Source organism: Toxoplasma gondii, chromosome VIII (assembly GCF_000006565.2).
Source record: "Toxoplasma gondii ME49 chromosome VIII, whole genome shotgun sequence".
Classification (NCBI taxonomy): Eukaryota; Apicomplexa; class Conoidasida; order Eucoccidiorida; family Sarcocystidae; genus Toxoplasma; species Toxoplasma gondii.
Genome location: NC_031476.1, coordinates 193458 through 208779, shown reverse-complemented (window position 1 = coordinate 208779; position 15322 = coordinate 193458). Strand labels below are relative to the sequence as shown.

The 15322-nt window shown below is 51.0% G+C and overlaps 2 protein-coding genes across 2 annotated transcripts in view; both read left to right on the top strand.

Moving 5' to 3' along the window:
* Window positions 1-4327: 4327 nt before the first annotated feature.
* TGME49_229360 (transaldolase) lies at window positions 4328-9344 on the top strand (the record flags this gene model as incomplete). The annotated part of the gene is made up of 6 exons (XM_018780229.1): window positions 4328-4966; window positions 5541-5729; window positions 5878-6031; window positions 6684-6853; window positions 7495-7702; window positions 8213-9344. The coding sequence occupies 6 exons, from the start codon at window positions 4328-4330 to the stop codon at window positions 8503-8505; spliced, it is 1653 nt and encodes a 550-aa protein (XP_018636913.1). The 3' UTR covers window positions 8506-9344.
* A 2071-nt stretch (window positions 9345-11415) lies between these two features.
* Window positions 11416-15322, top strand: part of TGME49_229350 (HEAT repeat-containing protein) — a gene marked incomplete at its 5' end in the record, with an annotated part of 13534 nt that continues 9627 nt past the window's right edge. Inside the window, 5 exons of the mRNA XM_018780228.1 lie at window positions 11416-11883; window positions 12293-12377; window positions 13243-13994; window positions 14479-14581; window positions 14763-14974. Coding sequence (XP_018636914.1) covers window positions 11416-11883; window positions 12293-12377; window positions 13243-13994; window positions 14479-14581; window positions 14763-14974 — 1620 coding nt within the window. The remainder of the gene's footprint in view (window positions 11884-12292; window positions 12378-13242; window positions 13995-14478; window positions 14582-14762; window positions 14975-15322) is intronic.

The window sequence follows — 15322 nt, the reverse complement described above, 5'->3', positions numbered from 1 at the left end:
GGTTCTCCGGTGGGAGTTGAGAGGGATAGAAAACACCGCCGGGACTGGCAAAAACAGTTTCTTCTTCGTAGTTGCGAGCGATCCGTCTGGTGTAAATACACCGCTTGGCAATTTGTCAAATGTGCAGAAGACCCCCAGGCACCACGAGGCTCTTGTTCGTTTTTTGCAGAAGGCAGCGCCAGCGCGGGAACATGTCCTGGGTCGTCGTCGTTCGTTTGGCGAATCAGCGGCGCCGCAAAGGAGGGTCTTGGCTGTTGCTTCTTGAAATCCGAGACCTAGGGACCTACCCACGAAAATGACACAACTCTCTCTGCAGAGGGAAACCGCCAGCAGCCCCCGAAGACGGCTTGATGCCAGCTCCTGTGGACTGTGAGCGGCAATGCAGAGACGCAAATTTACAGAACCAGGGAGACGTCCAGTCGCGCGACACCGGCGCCTTCTTCTCGCCTTTCCAACTCGAAGAGAAGAATGCACCTGTGGCGCGACAAATAACTGTACAAGGACTTGGACGCGCGGTCGAAAAACGCTACGGCGGTGTGCGGCGACACAGAAACCTCAGCGACTGCCGGCAACATGCGATGTCGACGCTACGTCGGTAGACGCCTCGCTTTGCAGCTTGCCAGAGCAGGCCGGACGCGGGGCTTGCTCCTGCACCTGAAAGCCACAGAGAGAGGGAGAGGTCACACACAGACTCCTGGAAACGGCAACAGCACAGACGCTTCTCCGACGAGTGTCTGAGGCCCGCCAGCGCGAATAAACACCGAGGATCTGACGAAGGCCCTGGAAGCGGTTCTTCTCAAACGCGAGGCGCGCGCTCTCAGTCGCTCTCTCGGCCGGTCTGCACCGGCCGCAGCCGTCCGTGCACACCTGTCCTCTGGACAGGCCCCGCTTGTTTGACACAGTTTCTGTAGAATGGAGTCGAAACCCCCACCTCTCTGTGCTGGAAAATCACAAAGCTCCGCGAAGGCGACCGGAAACGTCACGTCGTCCAGCTGGAAGCTGCGGGAACTGCGGAACGGGTTCCTGGCGGCCGGGTCTCGTTGCACAGAACTGTGGGCGGCCGATTTTCCACGTCGCGTTCAAAGCACCTGCTGGATCGAAACAATACTGCCCTTGAAAGAGGAGAAAAAATCAACTCCGGGACGAGGCAGTCAAACGTGCAAGCACGGCCTCCGTTTCGACAGCCCGTTGGCGAGACAGCGCCCGTGACCTCTGCTCGACGAGAGCACACGAATCACGGAGCCTCGCAACGAAAGTTGAATGCACATGCTTATGTGAAGAAATCGGGGCTCTCACAGACTGATACACACGCCGAAACGGCTTTGCAGGCGTCAACAGTGATCAAAGAGAGCAGACACAGGCATGCATCGAGAGCGCATGCTCAAGACGGCCTCAACCCCCACGGCGCAGCAAGCTATCGGCCCGCTCTGAGTCAAACAGTCGCTCTTTCGTCAAAAGGGCACCATTGTAGTGTGTCTCACTTTGTTTTCAACAATAAAAAGCAGGAGATCCTAGCGATGAGACTTTTCGCTGGGGAAGCTCTTCAGAAATAGCGCAGCGGTGCCAGCCCCGATGGCCGGTCCCGGCTGCGGTCAGGTGTGCAGGCGGGTGTCTGCGCGTAGGTGTTTTTCGCCATGTTGAGTCGAACCACGGAAAGAATGCGCTTTTCCCTCGGCTGTCTCGGTTTCGTCGAGGCACGGAAAAAACGGGTGCAGAAGAAACGAGACATGGCCACGGTGATTCGGCCGAGAACTGCGGACGAAGGCCGGGAGTCACCGGATAGGCACATCCCACAGGTGGAAAGACAGATTCTGGCAGTAAATCCACGTCGGACGAGAATGGAAAACGGCGAAGGAGTGTGTTGCCGTTCGAGGAAACGAGTAAGCTCGAAAACAGTCGAAAAGCGCCAGCGAAATCGCTTGCCTTGAGGGGCTTTCCTGCTTTTTCCTCCTGAACGACCACGGAGCCGGCGGCCCACAACCACAGTCGGCCCCCGCGAATCAATGTTCGTTTCTTGAACTTCTTGAGCTCTTTCGTGGGAGCATATCTTTGGCAACGCGCCAGACGCCCGGGGAACGGCACCGTCGATGAGCGCTTTTCGTTTCAGCCGTGAAAAAAATCCCGAAAAACCAAGGAAGAACGACCGAGAACACGCGAGAAACCGCCGGAAAGCCATTGCGCAGTGGCCCCCCGTCAAACCGAGCACACAACTGAGATTTTACACGGACCCAAAACTCTCAAAGGAATGTTACTCTATGGAATCCCGATTGATTTTTCGCGCGTTTCGACTGAGCTTCCGCCGCTGAGTCCTTTACTATAGCTTAAACCATCGAAAAGAGCAAAGTCCCCACGAGCTCGCGAAGCGAAAACACATTTTCCTGCACACTTACCAAGACAGAAACAAGAAGCTCGCCAGTTCCGAGGAGCCCACGCTGCCTCGCGTTCGCGCTTTGTAGAGGGAATATCAGAAGGCCGGACAGAAGAACTAAAGACGGGTGACTCTGCGGTTTGAGCGTCGGCGAGTAGTGGAGAGTCGCTACAGAGGCCACAAGGCTACTGCAAAAACTGTTCGCAGGTTCACTGGCAATTCGGTTTTTCTCAAGAGGAACTCTGAGTCTCCGCCTGCGCCCAGATAAAAAAGCCCCATTTACAAATTCACGGCGGCAGGTGACAGCACCTGTCACATACATACAGGTATGAAGACACCCTCGTCCGTAAGAGTGATGCACAGTAATTGAAACATTACATCTGGAACATCACCGAGGCTCAATAACAATTAGAAACTTGCTGGTGGCCAAACATACCACTGCAGTTGTGGGCTTTTCGTTTAGAGGAATGAAGAAAGAAGCCACTGCGTATTTCTGCACGGGCTTTCGTCACATGCAGCAAGTTGTTGCGTGGCTTCCCCCTACCCTGCCTTCCAGGATGAATCTTCAAGGAAGAGGCGAGTTTCAGCGTCTCGATTCCAGTCACACTGTTAGAACCTTTCTTGCGGACAAGCGTGTGTAAAACGGCCAGCTACACAAAAAACTCCCTTCTTCCGGAATGGAGTTGTGTGACCCAGTTACTTTTTCCAACCCTGTCTTTGAAGTTGCAAGAGAGAAAAAGCAATGTCGGAGGAGGGAACGTTGTAGGCAATAACGGAAAGGAAGGTTAAGACGGCCCGGACAAGAAACCCTGACTCTTGGCCACATCTACAGGCTGAGTCCATGCTTGCGTGAAATCAACAGTTCTAGTGAGACTGCTCTCGCAAGCATTTGCACCGACATATTTTAGGGAGGTACCTTAATCCACCAGCTTTGGAGACAGCCCCCTGCAAATATTTGCGTAAACTTGCCCTCTGAGGAACACCCGTCAGCCAGGTTTTAGGGCTGCAGTTTCCAGGCACTTCTTCCAGCTTCTATTAAGAATTCAGAAGCCGTTTTTCTGAAGAAAGAACGCAATTTCCTCTTTCCACAGCCTGCGATGGACTTTCTGAGGCAGATGTAAAGAATCCTTGATGCTTCGACCCGGTCCTTTGGCCACAGAGAGTGGGAGCTGAAAAGTGCCGAGTCTGTTTGTTCAGGAAACAGAATTCTGAGAGCGCCCGGGGAAAAAACGAGTTGAAGGCTATGTTGCGGTACAGCTGCTTTGTAAAGGACCTCACACACTGCTGAGGCGCCGACAAGTTGAAACAGCGAGGGAAACAGGGCTCTCTACACGGCGAGAGCTTCACGAAAATGGCACTTGGCTAGAGTGAGAAGATCGAAACTTGACGTTCGAGCGAGGATTACACCCAGTCGGCAATCTATCGTTGTTCAAAGCAGATTTCGTCTCACGAAGCGTTTTACGCCGTCGGCCGCATTGCTTGTGGTGCTTCGACGATACTAACGGCGAATAGGGAAAAACTTGTTTCAACAAACCACACGAATAGCCAGCATTGCACCCGCAGTGTACGATTCTCTGAACAAAGCAAGCAGCAGAGAAGCGGGCGGGCGTCTAAAGAAAAATTCTTTGGCGCGTGTGGCACACAAGAAACTGCGACGAATTAAGAAGCGCACCAGAGTCCCCGTCCTACTTGGTTAGAGAGCTCTGGTAATCCAGCATGGAAAAAGCCCCTTTTCGGAATTTACCTTTTCAGCTGAGTGCAACAATTCCGGCTGCTTGTCCAGTGGTCAGCGGCAAGGAAAATTTCCACTGACAACTCGCGTGGACATGCAGGAAACCACGTCTCCACCAATCCCTTACCATCACCTGTCTCGGAATACCTACACCTATTCATCAACCTCACTTCTTCTGCTTGAACCTATGTACAATTTATAAATACGCGAAATACCAATATATATAGATGTATTTGTGTATGCATGCCAGTGTGCCGATATACATGTCAAGTGGTATGTGTTTAGGCCGCCGTGTAAATCTGTGCAGAAACACATTGAAAGCTTTGGAGAACATTGCTAGGTGGCTGTCCTGTTTGCGAAGCACATATTCTCGTCGACGTGACTCTGTTTTTCTTAGCTTTTCCGCCACTCTGTCTCGCATTACCAAGGCCGCCTCAACCGAACGAACCTGCGGCAGCTCGGCGCACACCAACACTGGAACGGATCTTCCCGCACTGCCCCGCGTGCGGCGCTCGACTTTTCGCCTTCGTGAGTTCTTTCCTTCTTTTCTGGAATTCACTGATTGTCGCCTTCAATCATTTCTCGTTTCTCGAAGAGTTCCAAGGCATTCGGTTCGCCACAGCATTCAAAAACTCGCGTTTCTGCGCGCTGTCTTGCATGCACCCGCCCCAAAGCAGCACCGCTCTGCGCACGCGCCATTTTTTCCGGTCGCCGTCAAAGACACACTTCCACTTTTTTCCAGAGGAATTTATCTCTCTGTCAAAATGCCTCAATCCAAGAAGCGAGTGAGCGCCGCCCACGAAGGCGCGGCCTCTCCCGAGGCGAAACATCAAAAAACAAACGAGACGAACGGCGGAGCTGCACAGGTAAAAAAGAAAAGCTTCTTCCACTTCTCTTCACGTATTGTCTGTACATTTATATACAAAAGCTATACATATACGCGGCCCCATGTAGATGTATCTGTGTTTCGGAGACCTTCCTCTTCCAACTCGTGTACCTGTGCTCATATGTATCTCCCGTCTCTATCAACCGGTACAGAGACACTGCTCTGGTCTACGGGAGACATCCTAGTCACCTTTATCTGGATTTCGTATAGATACGCGCATATTCGCATACATGTAGATTCACATATATATTATATATGTCGGGAGACAGATGTACATGCGTGCATGGACCGCCATCTCCGAAACAGATTCGAATGCTTCGATTGATACAACGGTGGATCTCTACATGTTATCTTACGCGCTTTCTCATATCCGTTTCTCCACGTCCACGCTGATATCCATATATATATATATATATCTACATGCATATACGTATATATGTATATATTCGTCTATATTTAAGTATATATATGCATATATGACAGTCTGGAGAGGTCTTTTTTCGCTGTTCGTTGTTCGCTACTTTTGGGGGTTGCGGAGATTGCGCGTTGTTCAGAACGCCCTGGAGGCGCTTCGCCTTCTCTCCGTCGTGGTGGCTGACACCGGGGATTTTGTGGCTCTGAAAAAGTACGTTCCTCACGATGCAACGACGAATCCGTCTCTTCTTCTCAAGGCTGCCTCAATGCCGCAGTATGCGCATCTGATGGACGAGGCTGTCGAGGTTGCCAAGAAAGTTCATGGAAAGGTACGCGAACCTTCCTCTCTTCTGCTCGGTCTTCTCCGTCTTCTGGCGTCTGTTTGCTCTTGTCTCTGCTCGCTGCTCCCTTCTCTCCGCTCGGCTTCTCGTTCTTCTTTCCCTTTCGCGTCATCTTGCCGATCAACTGTCTCCGCAGTCGGCGCGCGCCTTCTTTCAGGTCGAGCCAGACGATGAACTTGTTGAGGAAGTGATCGACCAATTGTTTGTTCGCTTCGGAGTAGAGATCCTCAAAATCGTCCCCGGCGTCGTCAGTACGGAAGTATCTGCTGCTCTCTCCTTCGACGTACAAGGTACTCTTCAGATCAAAGAAAAAACCACCATGCTCGCCGCGTCTACTGCCGTCAGCCGTACCGACAGAACGACATGTCGTACATAAAATGTAACTGTGGGACTCGGCAATGAATATGCACACATCGAGAGGCAGACAGAACTCTCTCCCTCTCACGAGGGGCGCTCTCTCTTTTTCTCTGTATATCTGCTTACGAACATGCCCATGGCCGGTTGCTTGCCAAGCACGTCTTTTTTTTGTCACGAGAGACGCATATCTACATATCTACATATCTACGTATATATATATATATATATATATGTATATGTATATATATATATATATATGTATATATGTATGTATGTATATATGCATTCACACACACGCATACATATCTACGGTTGATGATGTCGGACCCTGTTACACACACATATATATATGTATATATATGTATATATATATGTATATATGCATTCACACACACGCATACATATCTACGGTTGATGATGTCGGACCCTGTTACACACACACATATATATATATATATGTATATATATGTATGTATATGTATATATGTATATGTATATTTATGGATATGGGTGAGTGCATGCAGATGCGTGTTTTTGACTGTACACAGGTTTGCTGAGAAGTGGTTTGTGTGAGTGTTTCTCCAGCTTCGGTCGAAAAGGCCCGGAAGCTCATTCTAATGTACAAGGAGCACGGCATCGAGAAGGACCGCGTCTTGATCAAGTTGGCGACTACGTGGGAAGGCTGTGAAGCTGCCAAGATTCTAGAAAAGGAGGGCATTCACTGCAACATGACTCTGCTCTTCTCCTTCGCTCAAGTGAGCCTCGCTCTCTTCTGCACCTGAGAGAGTCGGAAAACGGAGACCTACACCAAAAAGACGTTCTGTCTGCTGTACAGATGCCGACATATCCGATCAGAGGCGCACACATGTATCTCTCTGTCGATGTATCTGTATCTCTGTCTCTGTGAATCCGTGTCTGTAGATGCATCTGTATCTTTCTCTCTGTGTCTACGCAGATTATTACGGATCTATATTTCTGTATGTCGTTGTGTCTTTCTGTCTCTACCTATGTACCTATCTCTCCGTCTAGGTGTATAGACACGTGTACAAGTTTGTTCAATATATATATATATATATTTATGTATATGCATACGTATATGTGCATATGAAGTGGAAATGCGCATTTATTGCGTAGAGAAAAATCGAGCGGGAGCGAAGGAGAACGGGGACAGTGGCGTTGATCGGCGAGAGATGCAGCAGTGGGCAGAGGAGACTAGGGTGTCATCGTCATCGTCTCTTTCACTTTTGCTTCCCAGCTGTCGGTGTCTGGAGTCAGTGGCGAGGAGAAGACTGCGGCGAGGTCCGCGGGAGGAGAGCGGGTTCAACTCGGCTTGTTCTCTTTCTGCTTGTTCAACTCAGACTTCCTTCGTTTCCTGCGAGTTTCTTCTTGGGTGCAGGCGGTCGCGGCTGCCGAAGCGAAGGCGACTTTGATTTCTCCATTTGTCGGGCGCATTCTCGATTATTACAAGAAGCTCCACCCCGAGAAAGTTGCGGAGTATGTGGGAGCGCAAGACCCTGGAGTCCAAAGCGTTAAACGCATCTACAAGTACTACAAGAAACACAATTACAAGACGGTAGTCATGGCTGCCTCGTTTCGCAACATTGGTGAGAAGCTCAGCCTCTCTCTGCGGACAGTTGCTGTGTTCTTTTCTAGTCCACTGTGAGACAAAGTCACGTCCTCGCTGCAAGCGTAAACAAGTGGAAAAGTCTCGCTGCTCTTCTTCCCCGCCTGTGCCTTCCTTCTTTCCTTTGTCTTTCCCCTGCGTTTCAGTGTCTTCGTGTCGAGCCTCTGTGCGCGTCCGCTGTAGCGGTTTCTCACTCCTTCCGTGGTTTACTGCGCTTCTGCCCTTGCTCTGCTGGTCACTTGCTGTTCTTCTCGTTTAGAGATTCTACATGGCGTTCGCCTTCGGCGCGCGCATGTACCACAGGGATGGCCATTTGAAGGGGGGGACGCATGCGAATTCCTGCATTTGCAGCGTCTCCTTTTTGTATATGTGTCTGAGCGTCAGAGGAAGGAAGTATGGGTCTTCCTTTGTCCTCTGTGCTGCCTGCGCACACACCTTTCAACAGAGGTCGTGAGACGTCTCTTTTCTCCTTCGTTGCATGCGCTTTCAGGTGAGATCATTGCGTTAGCTGGCTGCGACCGAGTGACGGTTTCTCCTGCTCTCCTGGAGGAGCTGAAAAACAGCGACTTGCCCGTTCGGCGGGTGTTGGGAGAGCCGACAGAGAGTGTGGAGGCGAGTGATGCAGAAGATGAAAAGAAGCTCGAAATGGATGAGAAGACGTTTCGATGGATGCTCAATGAAGACGCGATGGCGACGGAGAAACTCGCAGAGGGCATTCGCAGCTTCAACCGGGACCTGCTGTCTTTGAAGGAAATGATTAGAGAAAAACTCACCACAGCGTGAACAGCGAACGCGACTCGCACCAGGCTGGACGACTCACCAGCTGCAAAGAAGAAAAGGAGAGAGCAAGGGATGAAGAAGAAGAGAGCAAAGCCAGGAAGAGAGAAGAAGGAAAAAGGAGAAGAAGGAAGAACTGGCTGGAAGAAGGAGGGAGACAAGCAGGCCTGGGAGGAATCTGCGGTGGACCGAGCACGAGTTGAGGCAAAAGGGAACGACATTGTACGCAGGATCGCTCGAGAGGTTGAGAATACTCGGCCTAGCACCTGTCTAGACACTGGGACGAACTTGCGAGAAGAATCGAGTTCTTCAGACAGAGAAAGGCAGAGAGAGAGAGAGAAGAGAAACCGATGTGAGGTTGAGGGTACGTGCGACCGTCAGGGGGCTTTCTTTTGTCAGCCTTTGTGCTTCTTTTTTGAGAGAGGCACCCGCTAGATGTTGCTAGAGCTTTCGCCGAGCCTGTCGGTATTCGACAAAGCCGCTTTCGCCAGGAATTCGAGAGCGACAAGGCGGTCTCTGTACGTTTTGCGCAACATGCAGAACTGTGTTTTTTCTTTCCTCTGCCGGCTACAAGTGGGGACACCACTAGAAAACTGGAACGAAAACCGGATGTTTCCCCCGTTCCTGCGAGTTCCGAAAAGCAAAGATCTCGCTCGCGAGACGCGCATGCAGACCTCTTAGTACGAGACTCCCTCAGCAACCTTCTTCATTTCCCTCGTCTTCCAGGCTGCCAGATACACCGGCTTGCCTCGAATGGTAAATCTATCTATTTCTATATCTATCTCTATATATGGATGTACAAGAAGATCAACACCTGCATGGAGAGGGAGAGAACTGTCTGTGCAGATGCATGCGGAAATAGTGTTTAAGTAGAGAGACTGATTAAGCATCTATAATCAGAATAGTGCGTGTGAGTTCTGTGTCGTTTTCGCGTCCTGGTTTTGGAGAAAAGGAAGAAAACGCATGCAGCCAGAAGCGCGTCGCCTTCCTCGCGACATCTGCAGACTTTTCTTTCTTCTGAGGGCAGACGACAGGGTGGCGGTTGCCTTTGGGCACCGACTTTTGAAGGGATTGGAAGGTCGCCGTTCGTCACCACGAGAAATCTTGAACGTAAACTTGCAGTGAAACACGGGCGATGCTCCCCTCAGCGACATCTGGTGTATGTACACCCTGGCACCGCATGCAATTCCGTTTCCCTTTGAAGTTCACTTGCGCACTCGAAGGACTCCTCAAAGAGTCACATGCAGCGGACCAAAGGACTGGCTGCTCCTGTCGCCTCATTCATAGTTTATGCGAATTATTTTCTCTTGGAAAAATCCCCGCTAGAGTCAGGTGTCGATTCACACACAGAAGATCACGTATAAAACACATATATGTATATATATTTGTACATGTATGCGTCTCTGTTAATACATGTATATACGTAAATACGCAATTGCCCTTATATATGCGTGCATTTGCTTAAAATATACATGTATATGTGTATACAGCTGTATATATATATATATATATATATATATACGCTTATTCGTATGTAGATAATAAAAGAGGTGATTTTCCGGACAGAGGGCTGGACGGCATTTGCACTGAGACATGCATGGTCGATTTAATGGCTGGGACCACCGCGTTTTGGGTGTGGAGAGGCGCGCAAAAGTGTGTGGGGAAAGAAGCGTCTAACGGGCATTTTCTCTTTCGCGTGTCTCTTCTCCGAAAGAGAGACAAGCCTTTCTGTCTTGGTCAGATTCTTGCCCTATTTGACTCTCTTCGCTTGCTCGCTCGTTCTCCTCAAGCACGTGGAAAAAACCGACGAAAAGGAGAGAGGAAAGAAGAGAAACTGACGAGAACGAAGGAGAGGCAGGACGAGAGGAAGATAATTCGAGAGAAAAAGGTAGAGAGAGTAATGACAAAGGGAGAGGGGAAGGAGGTGATGGAAGGACGGGGAAGGAATAAAAAGAGAGGAAAAAGGAAGAGGACAGACAATGCACAGTCGATGAGGGAGGAAGTAGAGAGACCAGAAAAAGGGAATGCCAAGAAGGATCGAAGAGAATGAGAAGGCGGAGTATATCTGCAGAGAGAATACGTTGTTCCTCACTCAGAGGGCGGTGTCTTGTTGCAGCATGCGTCGGCTGTTTTCGAGTGTATGTACAGATCGTGCAGTCCCGGAGTTTCTGAACAGTTTCGCGAGGTTTGGGGAGATTTTTGGTGCAAACGAATTCCGTTTTTCTCTCTTTTCTCATTTTCGAGACACATCACTTTGCGTGCTTGCAGGTCGGATTGTTCCTCCTGCCCTCTCTCCTCCCGCCTCGTGACAGTCGCGAGAGAGAGGTCTCGGCGAGAAGAAAAGGCCAGCGCGAATGGATTCCTTTTTCTGTTGAGGAAGTTCCCCGGCCGACAAGAACATTTCCTCGCGGGTGAATCTCGTCTGCTGTGCTCGGAGGGCGGAAATGTCGAAGTTTCCTCTTCCCTCTCCCCCCAGAAAAGCGCAGAATTCCGGACAGAAGCTTTTTCTTACGCGACTAGATCTGGCAAGACACCGCAATCCCCGGCCGAAATGTCACCCCCCTCTCCACTCCTTTTCCAACTGTTTGGGGAGTTTCGACTTTTTTCTCTCCATTTCTCCTCTCTTTGATCGCTCCCGTGTCGTTCCTTCCGCGATTGCCCAACTTCTTCCTTCGTCCCCAGCCGTCCACGGTTTCTCTTCTCGCATTTCCTTCTCTGCTCGCGCGAAACGTTTCCCCAACGCGCCTTTTTCGCAGGAGAAACCGATGTGAAGCGGTGGAGCCGCTCGAAAGGCGCTTCGAAAGACGCCGTAGCGTCTCCTTTCCTTCTTCTCCGCGTCTCTTCACCTTCTTTCCTTTTCTCTCCGTCATCTTCTCCCCCCTCTCCTCTTCCAACCTTGGTCTTCGCTGTGCGAACATGGCGTCTGCAGCTCATCTGCCGCTGCCTTCTTCTCCCTGTGCGCCTTCTTCCTCTCTTCTCCCGAGTGTATGTACGCGCGAGCTCGACGAGAAATGGCACGGCGCCTGCTCCTTCCTGTTGTTTTCTCGCGCTCCTTACAACCCAACGCCGACGGCAGAGCGCGCCTCTCTGCCTGTTTCTTCAGCGCGGCCTTCTGCGGCGGCTGCTTCTCCACAGCCGCCGCCGCGGCCCTCAGAGTCTCCGCGCTCCCCTGTCTCTCCTGTCGCTTCTCGCGAAAGACGTTGCAAAGAAGACAACACCTTCGGCGCCGTCCCGCCACCGTCCTCAGATCGAGTCCTCTTGGCAGCGAGGAAAGCGGAGATTCTGTGGAAGGCTCGCGAGGAAGAACTGACGGAGGAGCAGAGTGGGTCGCACTCTGACCCTGCGAAGGAAGTTTTCAACAGATTCTTCTCCGAGGACGCAGAGGCAAGTGACACCGAACTCACTCAGACTCACAGAACCGCGAAGCTCCTTCCCGTGGGCGTCTGCAGCGAAGAGCCTCGATGGAGTCCAGATGCCTCAGTCCAGAGAGGCGCCGAGAGATGAACGAGCAGCTGAGTAGTCGTTTCCTCTCGCCGGTATATGCGAGTGATAGAAATTCATGTATTACGCCTAGAACATCACCAATGTGGAGTAACCTCGATGTCGTAGGATCTCAAAGTCCAGAACTTTTTTAGCTGTCATAAGCCGTCCAGTGGGGTGATGGTGTACAGGAGTTTTAAAGAACATGGCTGTCTGCATCTCACAACTGAAGGCTGGAGTCTTTTTCTCTCGCTTGCTTCTTCCGGATCTCTTCCATGACAAGCTGTGCACGGTGCCTTTTCTGCCTTTTCAGGAACGGCTTGTCGCCGCAGCGAGCATCAGCTCTCTCTGCGCCGCTCTCGGCGATGGCCGGAAGGACTTTATCGCGTTTCTCCTCTGTAAGCCTTTTTTTCACGAAACCGAAGAGCCTTCCTCTACAATAAACCCACCCTTCTTAATACATATACATACATATATATATATATATATATACATGAATGTTTACATGTGTATTTGTATTCACATACCATAAATATATATATATATATATATATATATATATATATGTACATCTGTATGTATTTATGCATATTTATATGCACGTATCTGTGTACATTTATACATGTTTCCGTACACACCTCTGCATGTATTGGTACGCGTGTACACATTTATTTATATATTTATTTATATATGTATATATATATATATGTATATGTGTATGTATATGCCCATGCTTGTTCTTCCTGCATGTGGGCGTGTGGCGCTCTGCGGGTCACTTGTAGAAAACAGATACGCGCGCGTATCTGTTTTCTACAAGTGAAGGAAGATGTCAGAGAGAGAGAGAAGGCGGCGACTCGGGTGTGACGGGAGGATGTCGCTATACAGTGGAAAGTCCCCGATCCAACGCTTTCACCTCTGACTACGGAGAAAGAAGCGTAGAGACAGAGGACGCTAGAGGGTCGTATGGAGAAGAGAAGCGATTCCTGCAGATACAGACTCTGAGTGAATGAGGAAGCGTTTTTTAGTTTCCGCGCCGCTGCGCCGGCGTTCCGGTCGGGGCAGTCGCAGCCCACGGATGCAGGGCGCCGTTCTGGGTCCTGGTAGTCTTTTTTTTTCGAGAAAGGATCTCTCGGTTCTCTCGGTTCTCTGTGGGCTGTCGGGAGAGAGGAGAGAGAGGAGGGAAGGTTTGCTTCGCGTGTGTTTCTCGCGGCTGTTCTCTCTTTCGCGACTTGCGCGTCTCCCTCTCGTTTCCTTCGTTTGCAGCCTTTGTGGAGACGGAGAATGACTCTCTCGTGCTGGAGGTCGTAGCGCGCGAGCTCCACTGGCTGCTTTCGCACGCATGTCCGAAGCCGTCAGAGGCTGTCGTCGCGGCTCGCGTGGACCCTGAGAGCTGCGAACTTTCGGTCCTCGTTTCGCTTCTGCAGACGCTCCTGTGGACTGCAGACGAGACCGTGAAAGAGACGGCGCTGGCGGCCTTCTACCGCCTGTTCAGTCTCGCCTCGCTCTCGGAGGCAGACGAGCCGGCTGCAGCCGGCAAGAAAAGCGCGACCGTCTTCATCAACGTCTTCCTGCCGCGCCTCTGGCAACTCCTCGCGGACGGCAGCGCCAAGGCTCAGCAGGTTGCGGCGCAACTTCTCCCCAGTGCCCTCTTTCACCTCCAAGGGACTCTGGACGATCTGTCGCGGAACCCAGCGGAAGGCAGCGACGCGCCGCCCGTGGAGATCCGAGAGAAGCTCGAGCGAAGCCGAGAGCAACTCGTCGACGCGTTTGTCAAGTACGTCTGCGGAGGACCCGACCTGTCCTCGCTGACGCTTCAACTCGAGGCTGGCAAGCACCTGCCGCTCTTCGTCGCGTTCGTTGCAAAGGTCCTGCACTCCGCGCCGAGCCGCTTCGCGAGCGGAGATGCGAACGCGAAAGACAAGCTGGAGCCCACAGACGCCAACGCACCGGAGGCGGCGACTCGCATCCTCCACGCCCTCCGCGAAGCGCTGCAAGCCGTCCTCAGAGCAGCCAGTGTAAGACGCGCAAGACACGAGGACGACTCACGTCTAGACTCAGTCTTCAAATGCCGAAGAAGTCGCAGCATGCATCCATGTGCAAATGAGGCCATACACGACTCTGCGTTCATAGATGCAGCCAATTACGAAGATATATATATATATATATAAATGTGTATAAATACACATATATACATATATATGTATATAAATACACATATATACATATATATGTATAAATATACATACATATATATATATATATATATATATATATGTATGGGTTTGTCTACATCTAGCTGTATGCGTCTGGGTGTAAAGTTATGGATTGGATGTGTGTGTGAGGAAGCATCTTTAGAGGGGCGCCGCTGTTTTCAGGTGTCGAGTTTTTTATCGGGCAAGTTGACGAAGTCGTTCTGTGAGTCCGGAGAGCCTCTCTCGGGGGAGACTTTCTGGTTTTTGTCTCTTGATGGAAGTTTCGTTTTTTCGGAGTCCGGTGCAGGAGGCGTTGAAGATGCAGGGAATCAGGGCACTGGCTGCAATGGCTCAAACTGATCCAGTTGTCTTTCGCACACTTGGCGACAACCTTCTGCCGATGCTCTTTGGTAAGAAAATAAAGATTTCTCGGATTCGCTCTCTTCCTCGCCTCCCTCTCTGTTCCCTCCTCCTGTCTGTGAGGACTTTCCTCGCTCTCTCGCTCTGCCTGAGGCTTCTCTCTGCGTCTTCCGAGATCCCCCCCCCTCGCCTCGCAATACACCTTTTTCGCCTTTTCTCGACTTTTTTCAGCTGATCCAAGCTGGCGCATTCGAGCCGCCGTTTGCGAGGCGCTCGACCGCCTGGGCCTCTTCCTCGTTTCGTCGGTGCCTTCGAAATCCTCTGACCATGGGCAAGACAAAGACTCCTCGGAAGAAGAACAGGACTCCCTCCTGCCCGAGGCGGCTCTCGGTCCTGGAACGTGTATCGTATCCGTCCTTATCCAGTTCCTCAAAGATAGAGATGTACGCGTGATGGAAACTTCAGACCCAAAGAGACATCAACAGCAGGAAGGAAGAAGGCGCGAGAAAAAGCGACAAAGGCGAAGAGGACGAGAAGAGAAGAGACACAGAGCAGGCAGACACGAAGGAGAGAAGAGAAGAGACAGGAAGCCTCAGCAGGGAACGGAGTCCCTCCAGAAAAGAAGCTTGAGACGGCGGTGCTTCTTCTACGCACATGAGTCAGATGATCTCTCTTCTCGGCGGTGCCCTTCACTGTTGCGCTTTCTCGTCTCTCGGCGTTCTTTCGTCTAGTTGTCTGTCTCCTCTCCACAGCGTCCACGTTTCAGCTGCACTCCTCTCCGGTGTTTTGTT